This window comes from Lithobates pipiens, unplaced genomic scaffold (assembly GCF_037356315.1).
Source record: "Lithobates pipiens isolate NorthernLeopardFrog02 unplaced genomic scaffold, aLitPip1_a1.2 Scaffold_8, whole genome shotgun sequence".
In the NCBI taxonomy this organism is placed as follows: Eukaryota; Metazoa; Chordata; class Amphibia; order Anura; family Ranidae; genus Lithobates; species Lithobates pipiens.
In genome coordinates this window covers 476108080-476135922 of record NW_027507903.1, presented here as the reverse complement: position 1 = coordinate 476135922, position 27843 = coordinate 476108080, and the positions used below count along the sequence as shown (strand labels likewise).

Below are 27843 nucleotides of genomic sequence, written 5' to 3'. Positions count from 1 at the left end.
CTAAAAATCGCTGATCACCGCAATTACTAGTAAAAAAATAATAATCATAAAAACGCCATAAATCTATTCCCTGTTTTGTAGACATTATAACTTTTGTGCAAGCCAATTAATAATATATGCTTATTGCAATTTTATTTTTATTTATTTTTATTTTAAGATAACATATTGGCCTAAACTGATGACGAAATGTGGTGTTTTTTCTTTTTTTTTTGTGATATTTTATTATAGCAAAAAGTAAAAAATATAGTTTGGGGTTTTTTCAGAATTGTCTGTCTTTTTTTGTTTATAGCATAAAAAATAACCGCAGAGGTTATCAGATGCCACAAAAAAAGCTCTATTTGTGGGGAAAAAAAAGGACATACATTTTTGTTTGGTTACAACATGGCACGACCGCACAATTGTCAGTTAAAGCGACGCAGTGTCGCAATAAATGGCCTGATCATTAAGAGGGTAAATTCTTCCGGGGCGGAAGTGGTTAAGGGAATTCCTTGGGGACCCTCAGATAGCCAGAAATAGTGCCCCCATTGGAAGATTTCCCTTCTATTACTCTTCAGGGGACAACCCAAAACTTAGGATTTTCTTTTACTTTCACTTTTAATGATCATGGAAAACAGGACAAATAGAGAGGTGAATCTCCATAATGGGGGTACAGACAGCAATTCTCATCCATCTCCACTTCACCCAAAGCTAAAAAAAAAAAAAAAAAAAAAGTTTGCCTTTTAGTTATACTTTAAACATTACTGAGCATGTTGAACTTAACATAGAAAATATCTGGTTGTAGATTTACTTCAGAACACCTGAGATTTGTTTTGATATTGCGTCCCCATTTGGGGCTTTTTCCCTGGTTTTCTGTGTAGTCCCCAGAACAGGACGTGAAATTTAAATTCTCACCAGCAAGGCCACAGAGAGTAATACTATACTATATAATAACTCGCCCATTCTCTCGCTTCTCCATTCTAAACCAGAGCAGAAAGTTTGGGGTTGAGATCTTTGCTTTATATTTAGGGGCTTGATTAGGGGTGACTGTGTGTGGTGTGATTTTTGTTGTTTCAGTGCTGGACAGTGAATATTTGCCTTTACCCTCCTACACACCTTTTTTTATTCTCCTATAAACTTTTTGCCCACGATGCAGAGGCATTTTTGCTTTTCCCCAGCTGCGAAGCTGCCTTTTGCAGGATAATAGCCATAGCCGCGTTCTTGTGAGAGAAGCGGTGTATCAACGATGCTACAGCCACAGATTTCAAATGTCGCTGCGTATGAATGACTCAGCCCTAAAGCAGCTTTTAAAGCCGGAGAGAGAGAAAGCAAGAGACCAACATGATCGTGGGGATAAGTGGCTTTGTAAGTGTGAAAAGGTAAATATTCCCCCGACCACCTACACTCGGTATGGCGGAACAATCGCAGCCTTTGTCCAAGTCCTGCGTGGACTTCGCTTGAGTGATGGTCTGCTGTTTTCCGCTAGTTGCTGTATGATTGTTGTATACAGAGCAGAAGTCGGTGTGCTTTTTAATTCACGTCAGGGAATGCAGATAAAAGTTTGTTTCAAAGGTGTTATTGAGGACACATACATCAGACCTGACTATGCCATTGGTGCTGGTGTTTGGTGATTTTTGTAAAGAATAAATATAGTGGAATAATAATGGCAGTCCTCGGTTGCAATGTTTTGCACTGAACTATACTCGCTCATACACCATATTTGGAGACCGTTGAGCAACTTGCTCTTTAACTTCCTTGTAGCACATGGGAACATTTTCTGATTCTGTGCGATGGCCCTGCACAATGGTGAAAAGTTGAACACTGCCGGAGGAATTGCGGTCAGGTTGTTCCCCAATGCTTGTTCCAATATAGATCCGTCAAGTCGCCTTTTTCTCTGAGTCCATCCAAGCTTTAAATTGTGTTGAGCTCCAATGAAGGGAGTGTTGTTGCCCCCGAAACTCAGCAGGTTTTCTATCCCTTTTTTTTTTTTACTAGACTTTGGTCTAGTGCTTCTTTCGGTATTCCTACGGTTTAAGGTACTGTTGGCTGCCCATGAAGGAAAGACTTGGCTGTATGGACGCTGCCTTGCCACATCTAGTGAACGTGTTTAAATTGTCCTTCATCTGACTACATGTGCAAGTCTAAAAGTTCAGAGCACCTCCTTGAATATGTTGAATATGTTGTTCCAGAGTCTTTATAAAGGATAGTGGTGGTCCTTTCTGTGGTAGTCTGTGATGAACGTGTACTATGGAGACTATATACATACAGCTCTCTAGAGCAGGGTTCAGTGAAAATAGAAGGTTCCTCCAGAGGTTGCTAGGGGGTTTCTGCCTCTCAGTTAAGTTTCCAATGACACTTGATCTTTTTAACTATCTGTAAAGCATAAATTCTTCCCAATGACCACAAGTGTAAGGAGCATTCTTCCCACGGATCATCACACTAATCTTGAGCATCCCTTATCAAGCAGGTTGTTAGGTGTCCCTTGAGCTGTGGTCAATGGAGACTTCCTGCCCTACCTAAACTGGCCACCATTGCAGAGGGCAACTTCCCACTCACCATCATCATCATAAGGGGTTACAGTTACACTGGCCACTAATGTTGGGGCACACCACAATTTTGTATATCTGCTTTTTTGTGTGAATATTTAACATTTAAATTGTTTTAAGGGTTCTCGAGGGGGGGGGGGGTATACAGGTTGAGAAGGGTTGTTCTAGAATGTAGCTTTGAAGAGAGATACTTCTCCTGGTCTCCTGGGGGGTAAAGGACCCCTTTGTTTAATTTTCATGACCTTTTATTTACTACAGAGACAGTTGCTTCTGTGGGTTTGTGTTTCTTTCTGTAAGATGGGGAATTGTGTGCAGGAAAGGTGCAGATCACATGCAGAGATCCCAACATCTACCTGCACTAATAACCTGTAGAAGGTAGCATGCAGCTCATCTATTTGTAGTCACCCAAGGAAGTTATATGTGGGGGGGTGCATTGCCTATCTCTGACTGGTAAAGAGAACCTAAAGCTGGATTTTTTTTTAAAAAATAATGTTTTTAATTGACCGGATTTCTTCATCCATACATTCGTCTTGGAGGAGAAAATCCTCCCCATTGCACTGTTGTATTCTGACAGCTGGGTCTCTGTCTCTGTCGGAATACACTGATCAGTACTGTAGCCATTGGCTGCATGTGCTGATTGAGTGAAAATTTTGCAACAGTCACGTTCAAGAGAAGCCAAATTGTTAGATCAACTTCTCTGGAGTGGGATTGGCCATGGATGAATCAAAATTTGGCCAGTCCCTGCTGACCTGTCTGAATTTTGATCCATCTATAGTTGGCCTAATTTAAAGGTGCTTTAAGACTTTTGCTGATTCACAGATTCTGGCCATACCCTTTACAGCAAATGTATAACTCCTGCTGGTTTGTGCTTTGCTTTTGCTTAGCTTTTTTGTTTTTTTTTGCATTGGTACTAATAAGACGTTTTTCGATTCTAAGACTGTTTGGCACTCTCATTACACTTTGTACACGTGACTCCTAAAATCTGGGCCCACCTTGTTTGAAGAACACCCCATATTTGTCAAGCATCCTCACCGAAGCTACTGTGCCTTATCACCATCTAACTGATCTACTGATGATTTAAAGTCCGCACAGAATTTCTACTTGTTTTAGGACAGTAATCGTCAGACTTATGGCTAATTCCTCATCAAAACTCACAGAAATGTATGTGCTCAAAAATTGTACATGCCGCAGTGGCATATCAAAACAACGTTTCAAGGCAAAGGAAATGTGTGAATGCACAATAGAAACACGGAAAGGCTGAGATGTGATATGATTGTATTTATGATGGAAAAATGTAAGTAAATTCAAAGTATTTTTGTTTTTTTTGGTTTATGGCTTTGCTAAAAAGGGACAGGAGATGTGATAAATGACCATCTGTTTGTGGCTTTTGAAAGGGTGACTGGGGTGTTTGGTCTAACAATTTCAGTGGAATAGATGCCATTGTGTTGCTTGCGCACTGTGATTATACAGTATTTAATGTCCTTCTCTGAGCCTCCACCTAGAACATAATACGACTGTTTATCCTCGTGCCATGCGAATGTGGAGTGCAGCGTGGGCCGCAGTCTGGGTGTGGGGCACTGTAGACTGGATAAACATGGGATTTGGGCCACGCCAGGTCTTTTTCCTGGAAATCAGGTTGGAATAGAAAGCGAGAGGTGCTTCGGAAATGGCGGCTCATAACAAAAGGCCTGTGTTCTCTTCTCTCTCACCTCTGCCACTGGAGAGCTTCTTGCATCTCACCGCCAGAATTCCAAACATTTCTACCCTACTATGGGACGCACCCGTCGCCGGCCTAACCTACACCCAACCAACTCAGACACAAAGATATATACGCTGTACGTATATCCATATTTGTGGAAATTAGAACGATCGCGTATATAGTTCAGCCACCCGTGTAAAAGTGGAGGCTTTAACCTGACTGCTAGATGTCTTAGGAATGAGGTTGAATATAAGGATCAGTTCACATTGCTGTAATGTTGTGTGTTTTCCCATTGTGTTGTGCTCACATGCTGATGACATTTTTATAAATGCATTACTGTGTGGTAGTGTACAATTTTTTATATGTTTTATAAACTGTTGCATTAAAATGAAGAAAACTTCTTCCATTGCCAAGCAGAATAGCGCACTTAACGCTTTATAATTGACCTTCTTTTCTATAGGCTTCTAACACGTTAGTGCAGAATAAATGGTATGTTCTGTCTTTGCTGCACTGCAACATAACACAGCAAAATGAACACCACCTGTAGAAATTCAAAATTGTTTAGGTAGAAAAAAAAGACAGTTGCAACAATGTGAACAATTGTGGAAGGATTGATCAAGGCAGTGATTGTATACCTGGGATATATAATGGAAGTGATTGTGTATATATCTCTGTATCGGAAGATCTTCTCACCATTCAGCAACAGCATTCATTAAACAAAATACAAAAAGAATGTGTATACAGTATATCTGGTAGAAAAGTGCATCTAGATCTGCCATGTGTCGTGATTTTGGCTATTGCACTAAAATATTTGATAATGTTCTAGTGCATTTGCCTGATGGCTGATCTTTTGAGAAATGACATTTAGTACATAGGAGGAAGCGAATGCCTTTTATAGTTAAGGATGATGTGTCACAGCGCATGCTCATCCCAGATTCTGCAGTGTCAGACAGTCAATGGAATTACAATGGACGTTTATGTAGTTCAGGGCTCTGTGTCAGCTGCTGGAAAGCCTTTCCTTTGCTTTGTACACAGGAGGTTTCCTGTGTGTCATTCTTCAGCGTCTGATATCTTCCATACCAGTGAGAGCAGACCGTGGAGGGCCCTGCGTGGAAGACTGGAAAACAAATTGATTTCTTTGATTCTAATGGACTCTAAAAGATCTTAAAGGAACACTCCACTTTTGCTGTAATATTGAAATTCCTTAAAGCTGAATTTGGCCTTCTCTGTTGCTGCACACTGTGAGCATCTCACAATAAGCATTTGGGTGCATTCACACTCTGCCTGTGTTTGGTTACCATGATTAGTTGGGAGTAGGCAGCCATATTGAAAGCAATGGGAGGCAGCCGCCTCTCGCAGTGATCAGCCCTGGACCCAGGAAGTCTTCATCCAGGGCCGATCAATTGCCTGTGATGCATGAGTGGGCGTGATTGGCTGTGGGAACCCACTACTTCCCATTTCTTTTAATATAAATACAGAAAAAATCAGCGCAGTACAACCCCTTTACGAAAAGCTGCTGAACACCAAGGATCACCAAGGATCAATTACCAAATCCCAAAATACAATATATCAAACAGATGGTACAGCGCTCTAAAATGATTACTAACATATTAAAATTAATTAAAAGTCCCAAGATAGCTTTTGTGTCAAAAAGTCCACGTGAGGAATCTTCAGTGGTATACAGTCAGTTCATGCATAAAGTGACTTGGTGCCAAGGGGGGGACCACCACCAATAGTAAAATTGGCTGCTCACCTCATCGTATGGACCCTTTAAATTACAGAGGCTCGTATGCACTTAAATATCAACGAATGCTTATCAACTCATCCAATCGCTGTACTCCTCTCAGACAATATCCGACCGGTTCACAAATGAAAACACAGCTTTCTCCCATTCAGAGTCAAATGAACTGACACGTTCATGGAATACCCACACTGGATTGGTATATAGCAGTATTCACATTTCCTCAGACCATGTGGATAGAAAGACAGGCCATAGTGCTCTCCATTGAAAAACGTTTTAATGATGAATATACATAAAAAACACACTTACAATAACGAAGCTTCATATGATCGTTAAAATGAACAATGACCGTACGTTACGTCCCTACGGGCGGGACTTCATCAGCGGACATGGAAACCAACGGGTGATTCCCTCACTTTGTAGGAATTTTCTCTAATTTCCTGTTTTGGCTATGGGACAGGAAGTGAAGGGAAACCTCCTCCACAGATGGCAAAAACAAATCTGAGTTTTGCCTTTTTAAGTTCCACTTTTAGCTTTTGAACAATGGTTACACCTATCAATTTCATATTCCCGGTTAATTTAAAATCTCAATTTCAATCTACAATTCTTTAAAATCCATCCTTAGTATATTCAGAACACCCCCTGAAATGTCCTACTTCTTTGATTGGCTGGCTGATTTTCCCAGAGGTCTGCACTGATATACAAATCAAATCTCCAACAATTGCATTTTCATTTTTGGAGGTTCTCTCTAAAGATCATTATTCTTAAGGGACGGGGATTCTGAAGCTTTTCTCATTACAACACTGAGATTGTTCAGCAGTTTTAATGTACACTGACCCTCCCATTCAGAAATCAGGTGAAACAAACAAAAGTAGAGCAGGAAATATGCAAGAAATCCTTTCTATGTATATAGTTCACCCAGAGGGGTTGTACAGGTTCATATTGAGGAAAAATTCCTTTTTCCGGCTTCTACATCAAGAACAGTAGTTTCTGCTGGGTTTGGGACTTTGCAGAACTGGTGAGGCTTTTCATGAAAAGCTCTTTATAAACCAATGCTGTTTTTAAATGTTTTATTTGACATCTCTGTAGTTCTACTCTTCCATTTACAGAGGATTGTATATGAAGGAAATGTGAATTACACTGTTTATATTGGGTGAATGTTTTCCCTTAGATCCAGCCAATCATGATTTGTGAATTGCTTGATTTTTTTTTGATTTTTTTTTTTTACAATATGCCGATTAACGTAATTTGTAAATCAGTTGGTGAATCTGAGAAATGGACAGGACAATTTTATAAATAGGCAAAATTGGTGGGATTAAGATCTCCAGTAAAAATAACACTGTTTATAATTAGGCTGGATAAGGAGACGATGAATGGGCCTAGTCTCTGGGTGCCACAATGGGAAATACCAGGAGGAGTCGGGCCTCTCTGGCCATGGAAAAGTCGGCTGTCCCTGCGCAGTCTGCAGGCCTCGGATAAAGCCGGTGAGCGGCAGAATAATCGGGTATTCAGTGGCCGACCTTGTTCAAAGCTCAGAGCCAGAAACTCGCATCACCGCTGCCAATTCTGTGTGAATGCTGTGTGTGTGCTGGGCCGGGGGCCGGCCTCTTCCTGTGGGCACCTTTCCACCTCGTCTGTGACTGGCGCAATGACAGTAGGGCTATTGTTGTACCAGGCCAGCCCAAGAACTGCTCTTCACAGAATTCCACGTCTATATACATACTAATATTATTACAAGCATTTATATAGCGCCAACAACTTTATATACTGTCCATTCACATCAGTCCCTGCCCTCAAGGAGCTTATAATCTAAGGTCCCTATTTCACATGCATACAAATGCATCGCCAATTTAGACATAAGCCAAAAAACTAACCAGCATGTCTGGAAGTTGGAGGAAACCGGAGTTCCCGGAGAAATCAACACAAGAACTGCAAGAATAGGCAAACTCCATGCAGCTAGTGTCCTGTTCCAGGAATTAAGCTGAGGACCCCAGTGCTGCATAGCACGTGTGCTGACTAATCCACTGTGCCGCCCATTGACTGTTCTCCAGCTTCTATCCCAGGTAGCACATCCTAAGATGAAGGGCTGTGACCATGCTGCTGTTCCCTTCTAGGCCTGTATTGCAGAGGAGGCGCTGCATACCTCTGGGGAAAAAAATGGTGATTGGCAATAAAACAAGTTATATATTTTTAGCCATTCTTCCAGATGAGCCCCATAGATGATAAACATTTGACCAGGAGTCCTCTAATGCCTATTGGTGCTTTTAGTTGGGGTGGCCACACACGGTCCAATCCTAACAGACCATGAGATGGATTGGACAACAGGACTATGGAAAGCGGTTTCACTGGCAACCTATGGGGTTCTTGCATGCCTTGCAGCAGATTTGAGCGCCGAGCTCCTCGTACACGACCAGCTTTAATTAGTCTTCTACTTGGATGTGTTTTCTTTTTTTTCCCCCCAGAATTGCACAAGTTTCAAGTACAGAAGGTAACTTAAAACAACAGTCGCCCCGCTTTCCCTTTCAGAACTTCTCTAATTAAATAACGTCGCGGCTGCAACAAAACTCCAGATTTCACTAAAGGAAAATGAGTCACTTCAGTGTCCAGAGTTAAAAGACAAAAGGCTCTTTCTTTAGTCGGAGGTTCTCCGCAGGGGGGCTTCACACTCCGGCAAGACTGAAATCCTCATCAGATGTCGCCTCAATTCTGCCGCAGTTCACAGCTCGCTCTGAAATCTCCGCCGTCAGTTTATTCGCTGCCTTCTCCACCTTCAAGCTGCAGAGTGGAGCAAACTTTCAGCTTTATTATCTTCAGCCAGAACGAATATATCATCACTGCAGAGCTGCTGAATTGTATCTGGGACTACTGCCTTTAGGCGTTAAGGCGTATTGGAAAAGACCAAATCAGTCCTAGGTCACAAAAATATAAAATAAAGATACTGTATGTTTATATATTTGGTCTATGCAGCCCTTTATCGAGCCAATAACAAACTCAAATTCTATAGTGTAACGTTTCATAAAAGTATAGTAGTAGAACTTAATATGACATGCATAGCAATACCACAGTACACTTTTGCCTATTGAATACGAGGAATAAATCAGTAATACATAGACGGATACAATAAATCTTCGCTGTGTGCAGCAATTCCTTGGTGATGGGTGCCAGAAGCCCAGGCTCTGCCTGAAGCCTGTCTGAATCCACAATTGCCGCTCACCCAAAACTGTTGTACAGGGGTGGTTGTGAAATCTCTCTCAAAAATTCTGCCCTCCCTACTTCCAAGTAATAGGGTGACAGCGCCGTGTTTATGTGAAGCAGTGTTGCCATCCTTCTGTGCCTTCATGAAAAGAACTATAACTGCAAATTCCGACCCACGCTTTGCATTGACCCATCCAACAGCAGATTGACTGACAAAAAGACCAAAAAAAAATACAAAAATTGGGCAAAAAAAAATACCACTTTCAGGATCGTATGATGACCTGATCGTTGGTACACAGTTGTCGAGAGCCAATCACAACAGTTCATGCAAAATTATCCAAAAAAGACAAACAAAATATTTCGCTTACAAAAAAAGAATGAACTGTTTTTTTGTTCAGAAAAAAATCAGAAGACCACACATGCTCGGAAATGAAAATTCATGAAATCGCTTATTCTGTCGTACGATCATTTTTGTAACTTTAGTAAACTATTCATTTTCGATATGACAGTAGTATGGGGGGAAAAAAAACAAAAAAAAAACACGATCATTTGTCCTATTTTATTCTCATCGTATGTACCAGGCTTAAGGCAGCACAGTACTACAAAAACTACAAAAACTTCCATTTACTTGGTTTTTATTAATAGGTGCTTTATGCAGCACCGGAGATAAAACTGGAATATAGAGATGAGATCACATTTCTATATGAATAAAAGTAGAATTTTGTTATGATTATGATGATGGTTATTATTACTTTATGTATCTAAATTACTGGGTACTTAGAATGATATTTTTCCGTTATTTGGTGAAGATGAGTACAGATGGCTGTATTCAGGTCTGTTGCTCGCTAAGACTCGATACATACAAATTGGACTCACTTGCCCCGCTCCTCATGCAATATCATTAAGTGGAGTAATTACATTAGTGAAATCCTACTGCATGATTTATCTGTAGTCAGGATTTATGTGAGACCATGTACCTGCATGAATCCTCCATTCTCGCCGTTCCTCATAGGATATTTTAAAGACTCAATTTCAGCTGTAAACAAGAAGAGAATACAGCAGAGATAAAGAACTGCCAGCCTGCTGGATGAAGAATGTGGAAATCTTAGTGCAACACAAGTTCTGGTAACGGAAAGGGGCCGCTTCTTTGCAAGGCAGATGTGTAAATCACAATCAATAGATTGCATAATTCTGTACAAAATATGGTGCTGGAAAGTTGGTCCTAATGTACCATTTGGAGGCTCCACTTCTCATAACACCACGAAGGCCTCATTCACACTGCAGCTCAAAGAAGCGGCTCCTAGAGGGGTTTGTGCTGTTTTCAGCTTTTACTTTTTTACTCTGCTCCATGTTAGACTATGAGGATTATTTACTAAAGGAAAATCCACTTTGCACTGCAAGTGCTCTTGTAAGTAAAGTCGCTGTAGATCCGGGGGGGACATGCAAGGAGAATAAAAAACAGCATTTTAGCTTGCACATGATTGGATGATAAAATCAGCAGAGCTTCCCCTCATTTCAGATCTACCCCTTAGATTTAGAGCGACTGCACTTCCAAGTGCACTTTCAGTACAAAGTGGATTTGCCTTTCCTAAATAACCCCCAATGAGTCCATGCACAGTGACAGGGAAGTGTACAGGCAGAAAAAAAGATCACTTGTGCATTCAGGAGAGGAGCTTTTAAGCATAAAAAATGCTCCAAAGTAAAAAAAAAAAAAAACCTGCATTAGCGCTCATAAATGCGATTTAGTGCATATTGCTGTATTGTAATGGCCCGACGTGGGAACGTGCATGCCACAACATGGCTTTTTACTGTGTTTGATTCTAAAAAAAAAAATTCTGTAGTTTAAAAAACGTTTTTGAGCTTCAGTGTGCATGAGGCCTAATGCTGCTTTATTTTGTGTTCCTGTGTATTATTTTATGCTAAAATTACTATACAATATCTTGTGCAATTATCCACTTCTTTAAAGTTCAATATAGCTATATTGCTGTAATCACTTTTAACATCATGAACAAGTGATAGGAATATCACTTAATTGGCAGAGGCAAATCAGAATTCTTGCATGGTGATGTCATTCCCTTAATGGGAATACATATGTAAAGTCACATGCTGACTTTCTATATATTCTGCCAGTTTCTGGCTTTGTTTTCGCCCACCTTGGGTGTTCAACTTATTCTGTTACAACCTTTAATAATGTAAAATTAATACGGTGTGCAATCCCAGGAAATCTTCACCTGGTTGGTGGGAACCCCTTGGCACAACTGGTGTGCAGACCCCCAAACTCTGAATAGGGATGGAAAGGTTTACAGAGCCAGGAATTTAGCACAGGGATGATGGGTGCCCCTCATAATGGGCACAGCAGGTATGCAAAGACACAAACTAAGCACTGGGATGGTGGGAAACCCTCAAAATGGACACAGCAGTTGTATAGATCAAGGGACTTGGTGCAGGGGTGGTTGGAGCCCCTCATAGTTGACAAAGCAGGTGTGCAGAGCTGGGAACTCTGCATTTGGATGGTAGGAACTCCTCCTAATAGGCACCACTAGTGTACAGACCTGAAAACTCTGAACAGGGATGGTGGGTATCCCTTATAGTTATCACAGAAGCTGTGCTGACCCTGGAACTCAGCACAGTGCAGTGTGCAGATCTGGGATGGTGGGAGCCACTTATAATGGGCACAGCAGGTCTACAGACCTGGGACCTCGGTGTAGGGATGGTGCAAGTCTGCAGATGTGGGAACTCTGGGCAACAATGGTGGGAAGCCCTCATAATGGGCACAAGCAGGTCTACAGACCTGAGAACTCCGTGTAGGGATGGTGCAAATCTGCAGATGTGGGAACTCTGGGCAACAATGGTGGGAAGCCCTCAAAATGGGCACAGCAGATCTGCCAATCCAGGAACTCGGCACAGGCATTTCACCATGAGAAACTCATGACTAAACAGTTTTGCGTAGAATGGGCCTTTTACAAAAACAATATAATCCAGCAGTAGAATTGTACAGTGTGTATGATTTCCCACTTTTGATACAGTTTTTTTTTCTTTTTTTTTTTTTCTGCTGTGACATGGCAGAAACGCCCACATATAGTCACCAGTATCCGCGTCTCGCCACTATGTGTGCCCAGCCACTTACTGTGCGCGTTTCAGTTGGGTCCCGAAGTGTAGCAGGGGTTAAATTCAGACCTCAGAGGTGCCATTTGTCCTGCTGTGTGTAGCTTGTTTGCACAGCTCTTTGGAATGTGGCAGGACGGTTTCAGAAATAAGAGGCTTTGTGCTTGTGTGCTGAAACAATAGGACGTTCTATTCTGGAGAACGAGACACCCAACACTGGTGCTGGACATACACTGCAAGACTTCCATTGATCAGTTTCCAGAATAATTCATCGGACCCCACGAGGGATTGACCTGGGAAGACATGGAAGGGCAATGTTTAGCATATGTATTATTATGAATAATCATTTACTGTAAATAGCTCTGACATATTCCACAGTGCTGTACAGAGAACACAGAGCCAGTCACATCAGTCCATGCACCAGAGGAGCTTACAATCTAATATCCCACCACAGTCATACACCATTATTATTATACTTTTTATATAGCTCTGACATATTCCACAGTGCTGTACAGAGAACAATGAGCCATTCACATCAGTCTAATTTGGTCAGTCAGTCTGTAGGTTAAGTTTTTGGATTTTCAGAGGAAACTGGAGCCCTTTGGAAGAAACACAAACAAAGGCATACCCTGAAGGAACCGATCCTCTGACCCTGGCGCTGCATAAAGGTTTCATTTATTTTGAAGTGCATTCACTGTATGCTTGTAGCTGATGATAAACCATCTTGTTTTACCTTGTAAAGCGCTGCACAAACTGCTGGCACTACATAAATTCTATATAATGCTAATAATAATGCTAGCTGAAAGTTGAAATTAGGCCTGCAGTGGGAGTGTCTACTCTGTACACTGATAGGTGGGGGGGGGAGATTGCAGGATTTGAAGAGCTCAGAGTGGTGATAATCAGTAGTAATTTAAAGAGCAGGCAGGTGGCAGTGGTGCAGTCAGAAGAATGTCATCCCTTAAAGGTGATGTCCACCTCCCATAGTATCATGGGGGTCATAGAAGAATATTTGCAATACTTTACAAATATGCCACCAGGTAAACCTGCTTTTGTGTATGTCTTTCTTGCTTGTATTTAGCCCTTGGGTGATGCTGTGAAGTGAGAGTTCAGTGTTTGTAGAGCAGATTGGGACAATGTCCATTTTTTTTCTTTTTTTGTTAGTAAAAAACAATTCCCTGTTCAGTCCTATCCCCACCCCCCATGGGACCGGCGACTCTGTAAGGCAGCCTTCTCTCCAATGCCAACCACTGTATTAATAGCCCTGTTTTTGCCCCATAATGACTCCCAGAGAGGACAGACCATTTGTGCCCCCCTTTCACTTGTCGCCGTGGCCGGATGAGAGGGCCGGGCCATTGTTCCCAGTCCGACGGCACCTGTTGGAGAGACAGCTGTCACAAGAGGGTTAAAAAGGGCTGCAACAATTAAGGGCATAATGTGTAGAGTGTTGTCAGTACAGCTGCAGGGGGACATGATAGGGCCAGGAGAGGTAGCGGAGGCCTCCCCCCCTGCCCCCCCCTTCCTCCTCCTCGGTCTCCCCTCCCCCCTCCCCTCCAGCCACAGGGTCCTCTCCTGCGCTCACTGGAGCACATTGTCAACTCCAGGCAAACTTGCAGTAATGTCAGACGACGAGGGGATTGGGCCGACGTGTGGCGTCCTCTGCGAGCCCAGCACCGCTCCGGTCCCGGATTGTCACAGGAGCAAAGGTGGCCGTCCCTTCTCTATCTATGTCGTTGTTCTGCCCAACCGACCGTAAGCCGCTGTTTTTGTCTCTTGTTTTTGTCTTGTCTCCGTGCGTCGCTTGTGGTGTCATGGGAAATGTGAGTCTGTGACTGAGCCTTTCCTGGCTGCGCTGCACTCGGCGTACACTTGGCAAGGCGACAAAACTGGACGCACTCTGAAACAAACTCTGTTTTCTGTTGTGTGTGTTTTTTTTTTTTTTTGGTTGGGAACGCCGCTGCTCTTTTTTTTTAATTTTTTTATTTTTTTTTCCTCCCTCGAGTTAGTGACGCTGCTGGTTTACTGTGTCAGTTGGTAAGGTCTGGGGGAGCGTATGAAATTCATTAAGTTATTTAAGCCGAGCGCGGGCGCGCACCTCTTTCAGCACGCTCGTGCAGTTTGAACCCACATGGGGCTGATTTAAAGGTGACCGCTGTCAACTGCCGAACGGGGAAAGCCGATGGGTGACCCTTTTCTGCAGCTGTCATCTGAAGGAGTTTTTTTTTTTTTTGTCTTTTTTGTTTTGTGATTTTATTTCATTTTCCTTTTATGATTTAATGATTATCGATCTTGTATCACCTGACACTGATTGAGCCATTGTACAGATAAACTGCCTGTAGACCTAAAACCAAAATGTGCTTGTTCAAGACGATTGTCTGAAAAATCACAAGATGAGAACATTGATCTGTGTATTGTTGTTTTTTTTTTTTTTTTTTTTTTTTTTGCTGTTGCGTGAATTCATGTTTTGTTTGTCTACTTGTCTTAAAATAACCAACCGCTTTTAATATTCATGCGGCTGTTAAGAGGCGGGTATCTGTGTATTTGTATAATCGGGAAGCCTCAATGCCTCTGGCAATCTCATGTTTGTTACAAGTTAGAAGATTTCATATTTTCGAGGAAGTTTTTACGCCTGTCTTTTTGTTTTAAGCCCTATTAGATGTACTCGTTATTTCATACTCCTGAATGCTACTTTCAGTAATTTTACTTTTTATAATTTGTTTGGGATCGCCATCTGGTATAAATTTTCCACCATGCCGGTAAATATCTGGGCTTTGGACTGCGACTTCCCATTGCTTTTAGTATTCTCGAGCTTGAGCAGCACATGAGACTCCGATGTGAGAATCTTATGTGTGGCCAGTATCAGAGCAATTCATCTTTACATCAATATATTTCTGTGTGGTACATTATGAAGATTGCAAGGATGGAAGAATCATTGGGCTTGTATGTCTATCAATGGAAAGTTAAAAAGCCCACAGTGTGTGCCAATGATGTCTAGTTTTTGGCAGAACCTGTGAGGAGTATGATGAGTTAATATTTATGTTTGAAAATTGAATATTTCAGTGAAATTCAGGAAGAAAGTAAATGGATTTTGGAGTGATTTGACGTCCATGCTACGTTCTGAATCTTTCACACTATTGATGTTATTTGTATGCAAAGCAATGCGTTTGAGGGGGCACATGAGACAGATCCCCTGTCGGTGGGACTCGGGTTGAAGTTGTTTCAAATTTGTACCCGTTTATGCCTATTATGTTGTGGAATATGTTGAAAGATATAACATTTATTGTGACACATTTGGGGAGATTTGAGTGAATTCACTGCTACGATTTGAGCGAGTGTGAATCAATAAATTTGTTTGGAATTGCTGTGTGATCGCATGTTTGGCTACAGTATATTTTGAGGTATCGTTATCACAGTGTAGAGAGGCTCCGATCGCGTTTAAAGCTGTCACAGTTCCTCTACGGATTTTATTTTTTATTTTAATTCCCCAGCATTGACTGGCCACACTGTGGAGGGCAAAGCTGTCCCTCGGCGTGCCCGCTGTGTGTGGAAGTGGCAGAATGTTGGCACATTTCTCCGGGTCGCATTGTTCCAGATGACGGGATCAGTCTTAGGAGAGGTTGGCATGTAGAGAGGAGAGGGAGAAAGAGGCAGCCGAGTGACAGAGCGCCAGGATGTCACTTTAACAATACTTGGCTCCGGCGGACAGCCATTCACCACTGGGTATTGCCATCGGCGCTGATGCGAGGAAGCATATGTGAGAAGCAGAAACTTGGGTGAAGGGAACACATACGCCATATTAATACATCATGCCACACAGCGGACTTAACCCCTGCCGTGCCTGAGTACAGCCCAACAGTTGTTGTCTGATTGATGGCGCACAGAAAATTCACGTCTGTATACATGTTGTATGACTGTCTCTTTATGGAGAAAGGAGTGCTCAGGGGGTGTTCAATTCAGTGCAATTCCTTCATTGAACTCGACCAAGTTCTAATCCAACTGTGCAACTATCCAGGACTTTGCGTCCGCCCCCCAAGCCAAATCTATGCTGCTATCCAGGACTTTACCACACACCCCCTTAAATCCCAAATCTGTGCCACTTTCCAAGAATCTCCCACCACCCAAACCTAAATCTGTGGCACTATACCTTGCATCCTCCAATCCGTGCAACTTTATAGGACCCCCATTTCCCTCTATCTGTGTAACTATTCAGGATCCACTCCCCCCTAAAATCTATGCAAATATCTTGGGGACCCCCCCAATCTCTTATATGCAGGACTCTCTGTCTTATCCATTTCCTTACACTCTCCCTTCTTTTTCTCTCTCTCTCAAACTCTTTCTCATTCTCTTCCTTTTATCTGGTTCTTTGACTCTCGCTCGCTCTTCCCCTTTCACCCTTTTCTAGGTATTTTTTCGCAAATTTTTTTTTTCTGACTATCCAACCCTCCCCAATGCTTTCCCTTCCTCTTACGCCTCTCCATCTCATCTACCTTTCTGTTTCTCCCTCCCCCCCCCCCCCCTCACTTACCTCTCTTCTCTCTCCCCTCTTTTTTCTTTCTCTATCCTTCTCTCTCTCCTTATCCCCCCTCTCCCTTTCTCCCCTCCCCCTTTCCTCTCTTATACTGAGTACACAGGGTAATGGTCGGCGGCTTAGCTGCTCACTGCTCTGTTTTTGCCAAGATTATTATATAAAGAAGTAACAGAATTGCATCTAGCGAGGAGTGTAAGTGCTTTCCAAATTGAGCCTCTATTGTTCAACCATGGAGACAGTTCTCTGATAAATGTGGCTTGTTGCCATCCTTCGTCGCGTTTTGTCTCTGCAGATCGCCTCCGTTACATTTTTACCTGATGGAGGACCTGTCTTCAGACAATGCATACAATCCCCCCTCACCCATCACTGATACTATTCTACACTGCAATCACTGCGTGAGGCTTATTAGCAATGTTTGTCTCTGGTTCATCATGTAACCAGTGCATGCGCACTGTGGACCTGTCTCTGTGCTAAAAATAAAATAAAGCCTTGGGACAACTGTTGTCATCAGCCTTGGTCTAAGGCCTTATGCACACAGGGCTTAAAACTTTGAGGGTTTGTTTCGGAGAGGAGCTGAAAAGCAGAAAAAAACGAATGTAAATGCTGGATGCGTTTAGGTGCATTCTAGTGTTAAGGCATTCCAATGACCACAATAAATATTCTGTTTAGTGAAATCCATTAATGCTTCAAACATTTGACGCACCCAATGTGTGTGTGCAATACGTGGTTTTTAGCAGCTTTTCTCCTGTAAGGAGTTCTGATGTTTCGAGAAACTAAACAGATGCCTGGAGTGTGTGAATAATTGTCCTCGGTGCTACAAAGTAACATTTCTTTACTAATGAGACCCGCGTATGGCTGCAAATAAAACATTAAGTACAACATGTTACTTATATCCAAAATATCTGCCACAGTGTGGTCCTAACCTTATTTTATTTCACCAAAACAAAAGGGTCAGATGTGTGGTTTCTCTAGCAGACCTAATCTGCAAAAAACACAAAGGTTAGAATTTAATCAAGTGTTTGTAAACCTCAGACATGAAATATGAGCAAAGCATATCCTTCTATTATTTTTACTTGTCTCGAGAGCACAAAGTGTAATTTCTCTCTGTTGCTGACACCAAGAAAAAGTGTTAGGGTAGGGAGCTCCAGCACACAACCTGCGATTGACAGCCTCAGCTCTGTTCCTGTGTGACGGGGTGTGTCCCTTCCCTCCAATCAGCTCCCACAGCTCTTCTCACTGAGATCTGCAGTGTGTAACTTCGACTCTCTGCCCCCTGCTCTATGAAAGCTCAGAAATGCTATAATATATCTGCACTTTGAACAGATGTAGAGGACAAATGCTGCAGATAAACAGGTACAACTTATGCAGGAGACCTTGTTTAATCTCTGTGTATAATTTGAGGCCATCACTTCACTGGGTATATGTGGGGGCTTGCAACCACTTTAATTTTACAATATGCCTGCTACTAATGCTTTGTTGTGGCTTTTTGCGTATTGTGTGCCTGCTGCAAGTCGCAAATAGTATTAACAAATTTGACCTTATTGTTGTATCTGACAAATCTGTTCTTGAACGTCTTTGTGTGGAGAGTACACCGACCCCTCTAGATGTCGTCTGATGCCATAAAGATCCTTCCACTGTCACAAATATTTTCATAGATCTTAATCTTTTCCTTGTAACTTGTATACAAATGATATCGCCCCAAATAAGTTCATTCTGCTACCTCACCAATCCTACAACTTCTAGTAAAAAACAGAAAAACCCCACAAACATATTCATGTATTTATCACTTGGCAAAGTCCTCTGTACAGAGGATGTGTGCCGCTTTTTCCCAGTAATATTGTATTATGTACTTTAATAAGAAGGCCTCATGCACACTGGACGTTTGCCCGGCTCTTCCCAACTCCTTATGGCAGGAGAAGCAGCAAAAAAAGCATCTAAAGTTGTATTTTGCAAACACATTTAGGTAAGTCAGCATTTGGGCATTCATGAATTCCATTGGCTAGAATAAAAATTCATTCTGACCATTGAAATGAATGAACACTAAAGCACTAACCATGTGCCTAGCATTTAGACACATTTAGGCAGATCGGACGTTTCTGCTAAAACGCGGTTCTCCTGAATGCTTTTTTTTTTTTTTTCTGCCTCTAAGGCCTGGTTCACACCTAATGCATTTTGTAGTGCGTTTCTGAAAGGCTGAAAACGCAGTATAAAATGAATTAGGTGTGAACCAGGCCTTAGAGGCAGGGGAAAAAAAAGAGTCCATTTAACATGGTTTCCTATGGGTCATGTTCACATCTGTACATTTTATGGAAAGGACCAGGGACTTTTTTCTGGTTTTTGGTTCCATAGACTTCAATGGATCAAAAATGTCTATTGAAAAACGCAAAATGCACCTGGAATATGCAACCTGCATAGGTGTGAACCAGGCTTAAATGCTCCTGCCTGTAAATGCCTGTGTGTGTGCGCGCATAGACAGACAGGCTAACATGGTGGGGTGTTTAGAGGCATAAAAAAAGTCACGCCCTTAAAAGTGTCATTTTTGACACCCAGTGTTCACGAGGCCGGAAAATTTAGTAAGTACCCACAGGGTGTGCCAGCCTGTCCAAAGGGTCTTTCTGTATAATCTATATTTATTGGTATCACCACCTGGGTATGTGGGTATGTGTGCCCTGTCCTCCAAGCAATTCCTGGATGCGGGCACACAATATTTTTTATATATATGTGGAAAATTTCCTAGAAGTATGCAGTGACTATTCCTCTTAGAAAACTAGTCACATCAGTCTCTGCGCCATAGGAGCTTACACTCCAATGTCCCCACCACACTCACACCATGCTTTTTTTTATAGCTCTGACATGTTCTGCAGTGCTGTACAGAGAACACTGAGCCAGTCACCTCAGTCTTTGCATCAGAGGAGCTTACACTCTAATGGCCCACCACCTTCACATATCTATTATACATTTATATAGCTTTGATATATTCTGCAGTGTTGCAAAGAGATCGTGGAACCAATCACATCATTCTCTGCGCCAGAGGAGCTTACATTCTAATGTCCCACCACAGTCACCCACTATTATTATTATGCATTTATATAGCTCTGACATATTCTGTAGTACTGTACAGAGAACACTGAGGCCAGTCACATCAGTCTCTGCACCAGAGGAGCTTACATTCTAATGTCCCACTACAGTCACATAATATTATTATCATAGGTCTATATAGCACTGACCTATTCTGTAGTGCTGTTCAGAGAACACTGAGGCGCTCTCATCTCTCTGCACCAAAGGAGATTACAATTTTATGCCCCCTTTATAGAGCGCTAACAGTTTGCACAGCGCTATACAACAAGGGGCAGACAGTACAATTACAATACAGGAGGAACCAGAGGGCCCTGCCCGTTAGAGCTTACAACCCAGGAGATGGAATACAGTCCTACATGTCCTTAGGCAGAGTTTGGGTAAAAGCTGTACAGTCTCCCTGTATTTTTCTGTATTTTGGTAGGAAACTGGCTCACCCAGAGAAAGGCCACCCAAATTCACCACAATCATACAAACTCCATGCAGACAGTGTCCTTGTGGAAACTGGACGCAAGACCACAGCGCTGGGGATGACGGCGCTGACTGCTTAGTCACTGTGTTGGCCAGTAAGGTTAATGCTCATACATAGTATAGGTTTTCCTTGGGCCGTCCTGAGCAACGCATTGGCTCATACAGACACGGTTATTTCTGTACAACGCTGTCATCTGCCTTCTGTTTAACATTTTAATTAGCAGATTGCCTCCAGACTTTTTTCCTTCTGCACTTTGCGGCAGAATTATTCCGAGCGACCTCTCCAATAATTCCCTCTCCTCACACCGAGTGTCTCCTGACAGTTTTCGGAGATCTACCCTGCCATTGTTGTTGAGATTTCTTGGAAGATCTGTGGGTGACGGAGAGGGAAAGAGAAGAAAAGCTTCAGAAACCCGATAACTGCGGCTTTAAGTCTGTAAGTCTCCTGTTCCTTTACGAGCGCACCACCGCGAATATTTTGTCTAGCTGCAGGGGAAAAGCTTTGTCACACAGTCCTCTGACAATAGACTTAAAAGTACAATGCTTTGCCTCAGATGCCTGGAGGTAGTGCAGCCTATTGTGTGAGTACAATGGCCTTCTATTACTGCATTCCTGCATCGCATAGGTTTGTCAGCCCTTTAATAAGTGACAGACCTCGCTTGCAAAAGCCACATTCCCGGCCCTCTCCGCCTGTTCTACAAGAATGTCGAGGCAAAACACCGAGGGGAAAAAAAGTCACTTCTTATTCTTGTTTCTTAAATGGTTATTCTACTAGATACTTTCAGTACATCAGAGAGAATCTATACAATAACTATAAGCTGCAGAATGTTTCCTCGCTCTGCTGCCGCCTCGTATGTTTGTTTTATTTACTTTTTACTCATTTATAAATTCTTTGCATTTACTGCAGATCCTTACAGAGAACATTAAAGCAGTTACACTCTGTAGCAGAAGAGCTTACACTTTGTTTCCTCTCGGTCATATACTGGAATTAAAGCTGAACTCTGGGAAAAGTTAAAAAAAAAAAATTCTATTTTAGTGGTGCTACCACCCCCGCACACACACACTGCAAAAGTTAAGTGCTTGTTAATGTCCAGGGGTATGGGGAAAGCACTACCCGATCCTATGATGCCAGACTGGTCCACGCTACATTTCATTCTCTGTACTTTATGGGTTGGATGCCCTCTGACATCATCAAGACAATGGCAGGGCCCATAGCCCTGCATTGGAAGTGAGGAAGCTGAGGAACAGGATTGCAATGCCTCATGGAACTCGTAGTTTTGCAACAGCTGGAGGGTCATCAGTTTGAGACCCCTGCTCTAGACATAAACAAGCATTTAACGCCTTCAGTGCAGATGTGCCCCACTGTAAGGGCCGATTTTTACTTTCTCTGGAGTTGGATTTTTTTATACATATTTTTAACGTTTACTTTGACATATTCTTCAGCTCTCTACAGAGAACATTGAGCTATTCACATCAGTCTCTGTACCAGAGGAGCTTACACTCTAATGTCTCCAACAACTCGCACCTTATCATACATTTATATAGTTCTGACATGTTCTGCAGTGCTGTACGGAGAATCTTGAGCCATTCACATCAGTCTCTGCACCAGAGGAGCTTACACTCCAATGTCCCCACCACAGTCGCACACTATTAATAATAATAATAATAATAATAATAATAATAATAATATAATTCATTTATATAGCTCTAACATATTCCACAGTGCTGCACAGAGAACACTGAGTTAGTTATATCAGTCTTTCCACCAAAGGAGCTTACACTCCAATGTCCCCACCACAGTCGCACATTATTAATTATAATAATAATATTATAATACATTTATATAACTCTGACATATGCCGCAGTGCTATACAGGAAACACTGGGCCAGTTACCTCAGTATCTGCACCACAGGAGCTTACACTCTCTTCTGTCCATCAGTTACACGTGATGAAAAATAAAAGGTGGTGGTTTTTTACTATTTTTATTAGACTTAGGAGAGTGACAGTCAATGAATTTGAATTCTAAAGCATCATTTAATTATAGTAACGTTGTATAAAGCCATCACACAGCTGTGAAGACAGATGTGAAGTATGGCAGGTTGCAGGTTTCATCATATTAACATTAACCTGTTTACAGAATGCTGGATAGTAAGTGGTGACCAGTCTGGTATATCACAGAAAGTGGATTTTAGATTTTTTTTAATAGTACATTTTTAGGAAATGTCTACCTTGTGTGCCAGTCCTTTGGTTGTCCATCTATGACTAGTGGAGATCAGCACCATGTGCAGCATCAGGAAATGTGGAATCAAACTGATAGAATTTATTGGCTGAGGGAGCCAACCAGGCCCATCCCAGGAGCCAGTACTGCGAGCAATGTGGCGGTGTTCATTCACTGACATCCTTCCAGAATCATTGCTTTAGATCTTTGTAAATCACAGAACAAGGACAAACATCTAGAAGTCAGAGTGAGGTCAGGGCTCCTGTACGGATTCAGTACTGTGAAAGCATTAGTCATTTATCAATATGTCAGCCAGCCAGGCAGGCAGCATTTTACACAACTACTGAAGGCTTGAGAGACGGTTTAAATTACTTCAGTATGTTTCAGTGTAGACGCATTCAGTGTTTCCATTGCCTCCTCGGAGGGGCATTGAACATGGACTGAACTGCGTTAGTTACAATTGTTGCTTGTGTCTGTGTTTTGTTAAACTTCCTGCACTATAATGGACTGAATGACTCCTGAATTCTGAATGTGCCCATTCGTGTATTACAATGTAACATACAGCTGATTGGTGAAGGCTCCAGAAGGTCTCCCCCTGGCATATAATTGACCAAATTGCTAATTGGAGCTAGCGAAGGACAGGATCATACAGTCACATTTACCTTCCTGCAAATTTGTGAGTGTTGCTCACCTCTATGGCACCTGTACAGGTAGAAGAGAGTATTAGAAGATTACATCTCTTCTTTTGGGATACCCAGTTCTAAAATTTTAGCTTTGTGACCACTTTCATCTATGCACAGTACTAGAGGGAGCACAAGTTTAGACATTTGAACAGTTGGCAGCACCGTGGCTAAGTGGTTAGTACTTCCCCCTGCCAGCACTGGGATCATCAGTTCGAATCCCAACCATGATGTAACCTGCCTGGAGTTTACGTGTTCTCCCTGTGTCTGAGCGGGTTTCCTCCCACACGCCAAGGACATGCTGATAGGATAAAGTGTATCTCACCTCAATATTTCATATTCCTGATATGTCTGTTGTACCATGTACTTATGTTTAAAAAGTTTCCTGTTCTCTTTGTATTTCTTCCTTTGTGTGAAATACCTGGTGATTCTTCCAGACCCTCTGCTTTCCTATTTCAAACTGACCTTTTAAAGGCAGGAAGCACATCCATCCCAGTGTGGTCAATTTTAAGGCTGTGCTGGAAGAACAGCCTGCCTGTCCTCCAATGGTCAGAACTGTACTGACACGCCTCCCTACACACGTGATTATTGGGAAGAACAGTGTGCTGCTGTTTCTCCACACCCACCTCTCTAAGCCTATTGTGCAGCTGAGAACAGAACTCATGTGATCACTTATTTAAAAAAAAAAAAATTATAATTTTATATACACAAACATATTGATAAACTGGGTTGTTTTGCAATGTGGGGGTTTACATATACTTAAAGTGCCGGTTCACACTGGAACGCGGTGTGGGGAATCCACTTTCCGTACAAGTTTCCCGCACTGCATTCCAAACGCGCTGTGTCTGAGATCTGCAGCGGGTGTTAGTGTAATGTTATTGCCACCCCAAATGCAAATAGCAAACAGTGTTTTGCCTGCACCATACCTCATGGTACCAAAGTATGCAATCCAGTTGCAGTGCATTTTTTAAGAGTAGTGCATGCACGATGTTTGGTGCGATGCAGTGAGATTTGGGCTGAAAACCTGCACTGGACTCCAATTGCACAGGAACATGGGCACGTTTCTTTGCGTTTCTTGGTGTGAACCAGCTGTAATTGTCTCCTTTTCTTAATTGGCTCTAGTATGTACAGTATATGCATGAGTGTGAGTTGGGGAACTTAGATTGTAAGCTCACTGAGGGCAGGGACTGATGTGAATGTATAATATGTAAAGTGCTGGGTAAACTGATGTCACTAGATAAGTACTGTAATAAAAATAAGTATGTACTTGGCTGAGCAGCCATTGATGTGGACCTGTCATCTGTGCCATTATGACTGAACACCTCTTAAGCTGATCGTACAATAGAAGTTTGGTTGTTTGTGAAAATCTTGGTTTTTGGAGCGTTTGTTCAAACTTCTAATCGTAGGCGGTCACTTTTCTTTTTTTGACTATAGTGACAAAAACATTTGAAGGAGCAGGATGAAAGTGTTTTTATTTTTATTTTTTTCTTGAACAAATTAAAATTTTAACAATGCATGTGGTCTTCATTTGGGAAATTCCATTCATTCCAACATCAAACGTTAAAAGCAAATGAAATGTTGAAGTAATTTCAAATGACATTGATCAAGTCTATGATGGCATTATGAAATGTATGGACATGGTTTTTCTTAGGAATGATTGTACGAAAATATACCAGTTTTTGGGCCAGCTTAAGTCTGAATCCCTCCTAAACCATGACTATACTGTATTGCGGCAAAGGCAAGGTTGGTCTTGGATAGCTGTAAGGTGGGCACCATTGTGGAGCACCACTCCATACAGATCATAGTGCAGACAACCTGCTTCCCCGAATGTATTGCAGGTTTGTTGGGTGCCTGTTGCTGGATGATTCATAGATGGCTTGATTGGTTTTACTGTACTGATGATGCGTTGTCATGCATTCATCTCAGCCAAAGCTCACAACCCCAAATTTGCCCCTCTACATGCGCTATCTCCTCACCGTGGCAGTTGTTCCTGGCCACACTTCATTCATCAGATTCTTTGCAAACAGAAAAGTAACTTGTATTGAATCCTCAAGGCTGAATGTTGGTTGCATGGACTAATAATTACTGATTATCACTTTTTTTTTTTTTTTTTAAAGTGACACTAAACCCACATTATAAAAAAACTATCAAATTATGTATTACAGTACATGCTGTTCACACTCACTATGTCACTATGAGATTAATTTTCTGTATTCTGCAGAGAAACCTGGTTAATCCTGCTGCTCTGTCTCCACCTTTATGTTCATGTCCCTAATTCAGCTAGGGATTTTGCAGCTCTAGAGGCAACTCTGCACATGCTCGGTTTTCAGTGAGTTTCTATGCTGAGCATTTCCTCCCTATCACATCTTGGCATCCCTAGTGACTAGAGTCGCACATGTGGGTGTATATACAGTGTTAAATGACAGCCCGCTCCCTCCCTCTTCCTCCAAGCCCACTAACCAGCTAAACACAAGATGGGTGGGATATTGTAGATTAATGGAGGCTTCACCTCCCTCTTATTCACAAGACACATGCTGGAGGGGCATGACACAGCCTGTGACTGGCATAAATCTACCCACACCATGTTATGTCCACAAAAAATAATATATATATATTTGTATAACAATTTAAAACAGTTTGATATTATTTATTTTTACTCTATTTTCCAAAGGCATTTGTTTTTTTTGTTTTTTTAAACATGGTTACTTAGTAGATGTGGTTGAAAAAAGGCACAAGTCCATCAAGTCCAACCTATGTGTGTATTTGACCAGCAACAGAGGATTAGAAGCTCCTCCTGTTATGTTTCCCTGCAGACTGGGAAAGATCTGGGTCATGTGACAGCTGTATATTGATTAGGATAAGGATACTTGTAATTATTTTATTTAAAAAAGTAAAATAAAATCTAATGCCATCATCTGCATACAGAAATGAAAGGGACAATGTAAATTAAACCGTGTGTGTTTAATATCACTTCAATACCTAGCAGTAAACAAAGTTTGCATGGTTATCATAAGCCAGGCCACAGCACATCCCAGCAGCCAAGTCGTCATTGCAAATAAAAAACAGAAATGTACAAATGATCCCTAACTTTATCAGGACGCCAAGTCCCAACCCCCAGCTAAATGCAGCTTTCATTGTCCACCCCTGGTTGAGAGGTCCCAATCATGTCCCTAGAATTCGTTTGTCTGATCCACAATGCTCTTAGTTGGCTTATAACTAGCTGTGGAGTCCTAACAATAACTACTACCTGGCAGATCACAAAAACTTTTCAAAGGAAGGAGGATTGGAGGTCGCGACCCTCGGGTTAGGACCTTTTCAGCTCCAGAAGGCAGTGAACAGGGAATTCTTGTTTGAGTGCAGCTTCCAGCCAACACAAAGCAATAAATATTTTTGAGCCATCTTCTAATTAAATGCAGCGGCTGTGCTGTGTGTCCTGCAGGGCAGTTCCTCCATCCGTGGCTTGTTAACCCTTCCATCGCCGCAGGCCACGTAGACGGAGCTGAAAGCTTTTTGGCCGCAGACATGACATGACGAGGAATCACTTTGCGCATCCCTCCTCTTTCTGTGGGAAAATTAACCAGGTTCCAGTAATTGTTTGTCCTTCAGAAGAGCCTGTCTCTTTGATAAGTTAACAGGCATTGGGTTTTATGTTCCTAGCAGGGGGGATTGTAATGTCCAAACAAGCCGGTACGCACATAAACACCAGTGAGGGGGCAATTGCCATATACTTTCTTAAAAGGGAATATTAAATGGCAGCATTGTTATTAAGCTGAATCATATTGGGACTCTTATCTTTGCGCGCTCTATTTTCTTGCTGAATGGCGGAGTCATAATCACGGTTTTGAAAGCGCCGGGTAATTGTCAGCCGTCTCAGCTCTGACATGAGTATACAATTACATTGTTGAATTCACTCAATTGTCCTCCACATTTGAATAGCATTTGTATGCACTGCCATCAAGGGGGGAGCGATCGGCAGCATTCAGGTCAGCGTGGCAGAATTGAATGTCAAAATAGCGGGGCGGGGGTTGTTGGGATCACAGTGCGGTGATTCTACCCTCAGTGGCACAAGGAAAGTTTGTTTTGTAGATGGTGCACAAACTAGTTTTCCTGTTGGTGTATTGTGGGTGTGTATGTAGATGCTGCAGGTGTGTGTAAATTACTTCACATGTGTATTTGTTACGTTTTTTTTGTTTGTATTCAAAGGCATCAAAGTAACCAGCACAGATTGTTAATGGATTAGTTGATTGGCTGTCAGGTGCATCTGTAAATTCCAGGCGTGCAGAGGGCGCGCTGACAACTGAGCTGTTAATTGAGAGGCAGTTGCTTAGTGTTGTCAGCCTCTGACAGGGAGTGCCGTTACTGGCAGGATCTCCAGGAAAGAAAATTCATGAAAAAAAGATTTGCGGCAGAAAACTGTATACAATGAGATATAATGTCAAACATACTGAAAATCGCTTTGGGGTTTGTAGACAGCCTAAATTAAGAACGTATTGGTTAAGCCCTGGTTCACACCAGTGCAGTTTGACCATTCCAAATCACATGACAAGTCGCACCCCATTGCTGGCAATAGAACCCCTCAAATTGCCTCGACTCAAAAAGGTTCCTGCCTTA

The 27843-nt window shown here is 42.1% G+C and overlaps 1 protein-coding gene and 1 long non-coding RNA gene across 6 annotated transcripts in view; one reads left to right on the top strand and one right to left on the bottom strand.

Annotated features, from left to right (window-relative positions):
• The window catches only part of SOX5 (SRY-box transcription factor 5), a 282904-nt gene that overhangs the window by 112311 nt on the left and 142750 nt on the right, over nt 1-27843 (top strand). Inside the window, exon 1 of one of the 5 annotated variants that reach the window (XM_077468728.1) lies at nt 13818-13965. The exons of 3 other annotated variants lie outside the window; for them this stretch is intronic. In XM_077468728.1, the coding sequence (XP_077324854.1) occupies nt 13878-13965 (88 nt within the window). In that variant the 5' untranslated portion in view covers nt 13818-13877. Of the gene's footprint in view, nt 1-13817; nt 14012-27843 lie in introns of those variants that run through there. One more of the 5 variants, XM_077468730.1, reaches the window with a different exon arrangement.
• LOC143960296 (uncharacterized) lies at nt 9776-14161 on the bottom strand. Its single transcript, XR_013270294.1, has 2 exons — nt 14011-14161; nt 9776-12555 (listed from the first exon to the last, which is right to left on the bottom strand). It is a non-coding gene; the product is annotated as an uncharacterized LOC143960296 (long non-coding RNA).